The sequence below is a fragment of the Gracilinanus agilis genome, chromosome 6 (assembly GCF_016433145.1).
Source record: "Gracilinanus agilis isolate LMUSP501 chromosome 6, AgileGrace, whole genome shotgun sequence".
Classification (NCBI taxonomy): domain Eukaryota; kingdom Metazoa; phylum Chordata; class Mammalia; order Didelphimorphia; family Didelphidae; genus Gracilinanus; species Gracilinanus agilis.
The window spans coordinates 279626858-279637085 of NC_058135.1; the positions used below are offsets into that span (position 1 = coordinate 279626858).

The 10228-nt window shown below is 35.8% G+C and overlaps 1 protein-coding gene across 1 annotated transcript; it reads right to left on the reverse strand.

The window, feature by feature from the left end:
- Positions 1 to 814: 814 nt before the first annotated feature.
- On the reverse strand, positions 815 to 1771 carry LOC123252706 (olfactory receptor 5B2-like). The gene has a single exon (XM_044681965.1). The coding sequence runs from the start codon at positions 1769 to 1771 to the stop codon at positions 815 to 817; it is 957 nt and encodes a 318-aa protein (XP_044537900.1).
- Positions 1772 to 10228: the final 8457 nt, after the last annotated feature.

A 10228-nucleotide genomic window follows, 5' to 3' on the forward strand; every position in this document is an offset into this window, starting at 1 on the left:
GTAACAGGAAAAGATATTACCCAGAAAATGTGGGGCTGTACTGCTATGCTTTAGTAGAGAGAAAGAGAGAGAGAGAGAGAGAGAGAGAGAGAGAGAGAGAGAGAGAGAGAGAGAGAGAGAGAGAGGAAGGAAGATGAGGGAGAAAATAAGATGGTGTGGGAAGAGAGGAGAAGAAGGGAGGGAGAAGGGGAATTCCTTTCTATACTCATGAAGGATTGTTCCTCTTATGAGAATCAGTCACCTTGAGACTGTCATCAATTCATGGGAAGATAGTCTCAGTCTATGAAACCTAGGTTATGAGGGGACAGTTGATATGTCTACTCTTCAGTGACTTTGTGAGTGACTTCACTATTCTGCCTGATGCTGATGCAAATAATAATATCTATTAGAAGGCTGATTTCTGAAGACCCTTCTAGATGAGATCCTATGATTATATTATGCTAACTTTCTAAAAGAGATAACGATAGACATTTGAATGCAGTAAAGCTGGTTTCCAAATACTTTTTCTTTCTCATTGTATTTAATTCTCACAAGCAGACATTAAACTCATTTTAAGATAGCTAATTCAATGTTATTTTTCTTCACTTTACATGGAAGTAAACTGTGAGAAGTATAGCACATGCTCAGAATCACACACCTAAAAAAAGTATCAGTCAATATTCAGATCTTGGTCTCCCCTCCTTTCAAATCCAGGGCTCCTTCCATGAAATGGCATTGTCTCTAGAAAAATGAGAATTAAACTCCTACATGGATAAGAAAAATAGTCAAACTAAGTCAGATCCCAGAGAAAGAAGGTGCAGATTGTGCTTTCTTTTTAAGATAAAGAATGATCTAATTGGAGTCTTTGTCCCCCCACCACTTTCTGAAAAGCAGTTTTAACATCTTTGTTCCTCAGGCTATAGACAAGAGGGTTCAACATGGGGATGACCATGGTATAGAATACAGATGCCATTTTGTCTGTATCCATGGAATGACTTGAGCTCGGTTGGAAGTACATGAAAATGATTGTCCCATAGAATATGGACACTGCTGTGAGATGGGAAGTACAGGTGGAGAAGGCTTTTTGGCGCCCTTCGGCAGAATGGATCCTCAGGATTGCAACAAAGATGAAAAGGTAGGAAGTTAAGATGACCAGAAAGGGAAAAAATACAGTGAATATTCCTAAGATAAAAATTACTATCTCAGTACTATGAATATCAGAGCAAGTTATAACTAGGAGAGGAGGAATGTCACAGAAAAAATGATGGACTACATTAGAACTACAGAAGGAGAGGCTGAAGGTGTCTCCTGTAACTATGGAGGAATTTAAAAAGCCACAAATGTATGCACCACTGGCCAGATGTACACATACAGTTGATGTCATGGTAGTGGTATAATGTAGGGGCTTACATACAGCTGCATGACGATCATAGGACATGGAAGCCAAGAGGAAACTTTCAACTGTGGCAAAAGACACAAAGAAGAAAATCTGTGCAGCACATCCATTATAGGAGATGACTTTGTCTCCTGTGAGGAGTCCAGCCATTACCTTGGGAGTAACAGCTGAGGAGTAGCCAAAATCCACCAGAGAAAGGTTACTGAGGAAAAAGTACATGGGGGTGTGGAGGCGGGAATCCGAGGAGATCAGAGCTATTATCCCCAGGTTCCCCACCAAAGTGATGAGGTAGATGAGAGTGAACATTATGAAGAGAGGAACCTGAAGCTCTGGGGCATCTGTTAATCCTACAAGTATAAACTCATTCACTTCAGATCTGTTCTCCATAAATGTCATTTGAGAGTGATGTGTCATTCCACCTGAAACAAAAGAGGAATGATCAGAAAAATCAACTCTGCATAATGAATGAATTCAAGACATAAAATATGGTCAGTGATAAATCTTAGGTGAGGGTTAGAAATAAGAATTAAAGAACCAAGAGAATTTGGGAAGTTGTTATAGCAGTTACTACAGGTCTCCAAACTTCATTGATCCAGTTTCTCATAGAGTGCATCCCTTACGTACTACTTCTCATCGTGTTTTTTAAAAGTCTATTATATGCTTAAGAATTCCCCAAAAGCCATTTTCCACTTCTGGAAAGGGAAGTGACTTGTTTTCTTCCAACAATCATTATAAGAAGGGAGATTATTGTTGGTCAGGGTTGAAGAACTAGACCTTTTCTTGTGAATATGCTTCACTCTGATGAATATGAAAGAAAAGAGAAATAAAGGAAAAGAGAGAGGAATGAAAAGAGAAGAAATTTGAAGACTGAGAGAAGAGTATCAAAGAGAGTTGGCTGAGATTTCACTGGGATTCTGATTCATCCTGGAATCATTGTAGCCATAAGGTCTCTGCAATAGACTCAAGTGACCAGTTCCTGAGAATCAACATCTGCCAGAGGACACCAGTTACATAGTCATGGGAGTTGTCTTTCAAAAAGACCACTGGTAGACAGTTTTGAGGGACTTATGAGAAAGAATGCTATCCACATCTAGAGAAAGAACTATGGGAGTAGGAACACAGAAGAAAAACATATGATTGATCATGTTTCAATGGGCAGATGATTGGGGATGTCGACTTTAATTGATTACTCAATTCAATTTTTTTTTGAACAACAGTACATGAAAAACCCAGTGGAATTGCTTTTCTGCTCTGGGAAGGGGGAGGGAAAAGGGGAGGGAAAGAACATGAATCATGCAACCATGGAAAAATATTCTAAATAAATAAAAATGAAATTCAAGATAACAAAAGAAAACATTATTTGTTGTCATCATGATATATTTGCCAGTCTCTCCGAGCCAGATGCTGGACTTGTAATTAAAAAAAAAATCTAAGGCATTTAATTAGAGCACAGATTAATAAATATCCTTACTGAATCATGAAAAAAAAAGACCAGTGGTGGATTGCTTAACAATAAATGAATGATTTCTAAATTTGTTTCCTTTACACAATTTGTCTCTTTTTCAGTTTTCACCCACTGCTACTATGGAAGCAGAAGACAGTCACCAACAGGGACATTTTGTCTTTTCATTCACTCTATAGTTTTCTGGTCCCAGATTTTTGCCTTAGCTTCCTTCAAGTTTGAGCTAAAATCTAACCTACAGAAACTCTTTCTGATTGATTTCAATTCTAGTGTCTTTGCTCTTTTGATTATTTCCAATTTATTTTGGATAAAGTTTGTACATAGTTATTTGCAGTTTGCTAGACTGTCAGCTCCTTGAAGGTAGAGACTGTATTTTAACTTTCTTTTTATTTTCTGTGCTTGGGATGGTGCTGGGCATAGAGTAGGCAGTTAATAAATATTATTGACTCATTGATTGACTAGGGGTAACCCTCCCTCTCTGAACTAAGCCAAAGTGTCCTTTGAATAACAGAAAAATATATCATAGTCCATCCCCAGATGCCATTCTAAGTCTTTATAGGTTAGAAGGATGTGCAAAAGTTGTACTTCATTCAATTAGTTTTAGAGTACTTAGTTTCAGCTATACCACTATGAGACATCAGAAGAAACTTTTCATAGAAATTCAAAGTAGGTTGCCACATGCTTTCTTGAACAAGTCATATGTTGGAAAAAAAACAAAACAAAACAGAGAAAATGGAATTAGAGAAACTGAAGTCAGAATGGTTTATCTGTGGCCATCTAACTTAAGTCACATGACTAGGAGTCACCCCTATAAAAGCCAAGAAGAAAAGCTGGTCAAGTAGGAAGAATAAAAGATAGGAGAAATTGAGATCCCTGAGGAATTATGCCTAATTACTGAGATAAAATAGAATCTCTAATTAAAACAACAACAACAACAACAACAACAACAAATCTGGCTGACAAAGTAATATTTTGTTTTGAGGAATGGGAATATGGTTCTGAAAAGTTTTCTCCGTTATTCTCATGAAATAGGATAAGAAAACAATAGGCTATTGTTTTTTCCCCTAAACTGAGGAAATTCTTGGACCAGAGTGGAGAAACCTGGTGAAAAATATTTATATTGTTATCAGCATAATAGTATAATGTTATGCATATAATTTATATTGTAAGAAGATACAGACCAGTAGTTTGGGTAACATCACACACAGCATGTATGAATGATATATTTAGTGATGGAGGATTTCAATTATTTGGGCAAGTGCCAGAATGTTCTTTATTATTGTGTCTGTGTCTATCTCTGCCTTTGCCTCTCTTTCTCAATCTCATTGCGTCTTTACCCTTTTCTTTCCCTGTCCATCTATTTTTTCCCTTTCTACCTGTTTCTTTCTGTGTTTCTCTTTCTGTCTGTCTATCTATCTATCTATCTATCTATCTATCTATCTATCTATCTATCTATCTATCATCTATCTATCTATCTATCATTTATCTAAGCACCTATATATCTCTGTATCTCTCTTCTCAAAGAACAACTTTGATTTCTTGGTAATGATATTTTTATCCCTCAAAAGTTTAAAAATGAAGGAAGCAATATGAGGAAATTCTATTCTTTTGATTATCATAAGGGATGAGGAGCTGTTAGGACATGATAAATGGGAATGGTGCAAAAGTGTGGATAAAACAAGTAAATCATCTTAAAGTTTGAGATAGATAAAGAAAAGAAAACTAACAATTGTCAAATAGACACATTAGGCTTGAAGAAAGTCAATTTTAAGCATTCTAGAGAAAGGTTGAATAAGATCCTCTGGATTAGTTCCAAAAAAAGTTCAACCAGGAGAACATTATGATACACAGTAAGAGCAACACAACTGTGAAAGACAGATATTCTCTGCAATAAATGAACCAAGACAATTCCAAAGGACTCATGATGAAAAATTGCCATCCATTCCAGAAAAAGAACTGATGGCATCTGAATGCAGATCAAAGCATACCATTTTTCACTTTATTTTCTTTCTGTTTTTTTAAATGACTTTTTCCACATGAGAAATATGGAAATGTTTTCTACAATAGCACATGTATAAACCTTATGAAATTGCTTACTATCTCAGGGAGAGAGGAGGGAAGAGATGGAGTGAAAGAATTTGGAACTCAAATGTTAGCAAATGAATGAAAAAAATTGTTTTTATATGAAATTGGGAAAGACAAAGCATTATTGAAGAAAAAAAATCCCAAAAGGAGTCTAAACCTGAAAGACTAGAATGATCTTTTGAAGATTCAAGAAGGAAAACTCCAAATTAGGTAGACAGATATTAAAAAAAATCTGCAGTAAAGAAAAAAGGAAAGGCATCAAAGGATAAATGCAAAAGCTGATCCTACCTTATAGTTATAGAGTGAGAGCAGCACTAAGGCTCAGAATGAGATAAGAGAAGCCGATAAAGCTAAAGACTACAAAAAGAAGTACATATTTTTAAATGGCTATTTAGGGAAACAAAGCGTGATCAAATAAGGAATCGTACTGATTGTCAAGGTCCATGAGACAAGCATAATGAATGACAACAAAGACAGAGCTGCTCAATTTGTATTTTGCTTCTGTTTCCTTGGATAAGGAGAATGATCTTTGGATTTAGAACAAAACAATTGCAACTAATAGAGAGTTGACACCAAATATAACAAGAACTCTAACCTATATAAGTGGGAAGAAGGGAAGAAAAATTTATATAGAATTCATAATGTGTCAGACACTGTGCTAAGTACTTTACCAATAAAATCTTAGTTTGATTCTTACAAGAACTCTGCAATGTAGTCTTTATCATTGTCCCCATTTTAAGGTTAAAGAAACTGAGGCAAACAGAGGCTAAGTGATTTGTACAAGGTCACATCACAAGTATCTGAGGATGAATTTGAACTTGGGACTTCATGACTCCAGTCCCAATCCTCTGCCCATTGCATCAGAGCTGCCTTCTTTTTTAATTTGCAAAATTCTTTAAATATACACAACTTTGGGGTATAGATGGCTAACAAGTAAACCAATTTGGCCTTACACTGCATGGAATACCTAGGCAATAAGAGATGGTTCTCTGTGCTCTACATTTGAAGCAACATATTCAGTTGTGTGTCCCACGCTTTAGGAAAGACATTGATAGGCTAAAATTTTTTCCAGAGGAGTTCAGCCAGGATGGAGAAGAACTTTGAAATTTTGCCATATTAAGACTGATGGGAGAAACTGAGGATATTTAGCCTAGAGAAGACAAAATATGGGGTCAGGATAAGGGTTGGCATTAAAGTTATCTTTGAGCATGTGAAAAATTGTCCTGTTAAGGAAGTATTTGACTTGCTTTATTTGTACTCAAAGAGAGGAACCAGTAGCAAAGCACAGAAGTTTAAAAGAAATAAATTTGATGTACAGAAGACATTAATAATGTTATTCAGAAATGAAAAGGATAATATGTAATATATATCCCCTCACATGAAGTCTTTAGGGAAGAAATAGGTTGAACATTTGTTAAAAAAATGTATATATATGTATATACACATACATATATATGTATACTTGAAAATAAAGTTTATATATGTGTATATAGAGACAGAGACAGACAGAAAATATTTATTTCTCATTTTATGGGAAAATGTGACTTCTAGGTCTATTTATGGACAAGGAAAGTCATCTAACCTCAGACACACATTTCATTCATGTGTCAAAAGAGGGTAAAATCACCTACATCATAGGGTGGCTCTGAGTATAAAAGGAGATAATTCTGTGAAGTGCTTTGCAAACCTTAAAGTTTAATACTTGTATAATCTACTGTTGCTATTTTAAGTTTTAACACTATTGCTACTATCTATGCTGTCTTTTACAAATCCCTTAAGATGCTTTACACGTATGATTTCAGTTCAATCATCTATAAAGAAAAGATATTAGACTTGATGACTTATGAGATTCCTTCCATTTCTAAATCAATGATCCTATGATACCTTTAACTGGTATTATTTTCAAGATATTCATTAGGGGGCAGCTGGGTAGCTCAGTGGATTGAGAGCCAGGTCTAGAGACAGGAGGTCCTAGGTTCAAATCTGGCCTCAGACACTTCCCAGCTGTGTGACCCTGGGCAAGTCACTTGACCCCCATTGCCTACCCTTACCACTCTTCTGCCTTGGAGCCAATACACAGTATTGACTCTAAGATGGAAGGTAAGGGTTTAAAAAAAAAGATATTCATTAGTTTTCAAAACAATACAGCAAAGTAACTTTTTTCTCCCTAAAATGGTTAATGTGGGACTTATAGTTAAGGATAAAGTAAACCATTAAAGCTTTATCTCATAGACTATTGCAGGAATGGATAAAATATATGTTTATAATGAATTACAATCAAGAATTTTTCTTATCTTGTAACCATGGAAAAATATTCTAAATGAATTAATTAAATAAAATTTTCCAAATTAAAAAAAAAGAATTTTTCTTTAACAGAATAAGAACTATTTAAAATAGAATAAAAACAATCAAATTAAATTGAAATATATTGTATTGTTGGTCTCATACATGGTATTTTGGTAATCGATATTAATCAAATCTAGGTAGCATAGTTAATGACAATGCATCTCACCGATGTACTTAGTTTTAGACTTTTTGAGTTCCCATGTCTAGAGGCAGACAAGGTCATTTGTTTTCTGCTCAGCAATAACCAGGAATTGGTAGATAGCAGGGCTTTTAAAAAGAGCATTTAATCAGGTGTCTGAAGACCGGGCTTGTATTGGCACTAATTTCCTCTGTGATTTCACAGATGTAAATCAATCCTTCTGCACCTTTGACTCCTCCTTGGGAAAATGGAACTGAGATTTTTTTCAGGCATGGAAGTCAGGCATGAGGAAAGTCACACAGTGTGTGTCAGGAATGTTAATATGATCAGCATTGGTTTGGAGTCTGGTACAGGATAATGGATGAGTGGGTGCTCTGAGAAACACCAAAGCCAAAGAAAAGAGGATCAAGGTGCTACCACACTGCAAAGTAGTAATGTGATAATGTGATGCAGTGCATAGAGTTTGATCTTTGACTCAAGAAGATAAAGATTGAAATTCCACCTCAGACATTTAGTTTTTTTGTATATCTGGACAAGTCACTTCAGTCACTCAGCCTCAAGTTACTTAACTGTAAAAGGGAGATAATGATAATGGTACTTATTTCACAAGGTAGTTGGGAGATTCAAATATGAAAAGCGATGGAAAGCTCTTTGCAAATGTCTAAGTCTTTTATAAATATGAGCTGTTGTCATTGAGGGTTAGGACTATACATTATCTCAACTTTATCAACCCTTTCTCTTAAAAATTGATAGGTCTTGGGGGCAGCTGGGTAGCTCAGTGGATTGAGAGCCAGACCTGGAGACAGGAGGTCCTGGGTTCAAATCCGGCCTCAGACACTTCCCAGCTGTGTGACCCTGGGCAAGTCACTTGACCCCCATTGCCCATCCTTACCAGTCTTCCACCTATAAGTCAATACACAGAAGTTAAAGGGTTTAAAATAAAAAAAAATTGATAGGTCTTGATCAATAATACATGTAAAACCCAGTGGAAATGCACATCAGCTATGGGGGATGATTTGGGGGAAGGGAAAGAATGTGAATCATGTAACCATGGAAAAATATTCTTAAAAAATAAATTAATTAATTAAAAAATTGAATGCAGCCATTATTTAATCATTTATTCTTTAGGACTACCAAGACATACATTCCTCAAATTGCTCCTTCCATTACTGAAGGATGATGTGCTTGAAAAGCCGCAAATAGAGGAGAATAACTGATGTTTATGGAGCACTTGGAAATTGGAAAACAATTTACAGACATGATTCATTTGAGCTCCAAGACAACTGTATGCGATAAGTATCACAAAGCTAATTATGTGCATTTTGTGGCTAAGGAAATGGAAGAAGTGAAGTGACTTACCTATGGAGAAACAGGGAGCTACTATATGAGTTTGAGAAGATTTTTTTATCCAGGTCTTTCTCCAGGTCCAGAAATGTTTCCACTACATCATTTTGGTGCCTATGTAGACAATGCAGTCTTGAATTGGATAATCTAGAACCTACCTGACTTGAGAGGGAGAAAGGTGGCCAAGACTCCAAAGAAGAGAGTTAGTGAAGAACTTTATATTCATGATTTGGCCTCAAAGTCCCAAATCTAGGAAATCTCTGATCCTATTATCAGATACTCTTCTCTAGTCACTAGAGCAAAGAGTTCAAAGGTTCCTAAATGGAAGAGAGGTCACTCCAGACCATTGTTGTGACATGAATGGCAGGAGAGTCAGTGATGCTCACTCTTACCCCCCATTTAGTTTAGCCTCAGGAAACACAAAAGAAACTAGAGGAAAGAATGACTCAGGACATTTAATCTACAATTTGGTACCTCAGCAATAAGATGCAAAATAGAATGCTTCAATATTAGTAGTTGAAATAAAAGAGAAGGAAGGGACTATGTGCAGACCTTTGAGTCTTGCAGCTCTTAGGAGAGGGTTCTCCCTTGATGATATCTGGCAGATATTCTGCCAACTCTTCAACAAAACAAGCCATTAAATTCTACTCTGACCATGGTGGGGGGGCAGGGAAGAAGACCATGATTACATACAGATACCATTTTCTCATGGGAACTTTGTCATTCTTTGCTTGTTGTTAGCAAAGGAAGGTAGAAGAGAACCTGAAGGCGGTTATTAATTAAATCTGGATACTAGTCCTCCAAGCTATGTGACAATGGTCAAGTTACAAACCAAATGCAAGTCTTTATTTACTCATTTTGAAATAAGTATAATTTCAGACCTAAATATAGTTACAATGTTATGGTAAAGATCAAATATGATATTGAAGGTGAAAGAGATGTAGAGTCATGAAAAGATCTCTGAATTTGCTATCAGAGGACGTTGGATGGAACTGAAGGTCACTCTGAAAGTTATTATCTGAAACATATCATTAAAATGAAAAATATTATCTCCTCCTACAATTAAACTTACATAGCACATTCAGGTTGCTGAAGTACTTTAGATATGATAGATTCTTTGACCCTAACAATAATCCTGTAATTCAGATGCTATTATCATTTTTATTTTATAGTTGAAGAAACACTCAAAAATAAATTGGACCAAGATTAAGGAAAAAAGATATTAATGTTTTTAAAATATACCTGAATATCCTTATTCTTTCACATTTTATTTCAAATGTGTTGAAGGAGTGGTAGATTGCTATAGTTTTTCATGTTATGCAATTCATGTTCATGATGGCATGTCAGGGTTTGGACAGATGAAGGAAAAGGTAACAGTTTGATATATCCTTATAGGACTCTAAGTATTTGGAAGCAGTGGTATTTTGTGAACCCTAGACCATGGACAAAGAGGGAGGAGGAAATCTTGAGAGGGCTA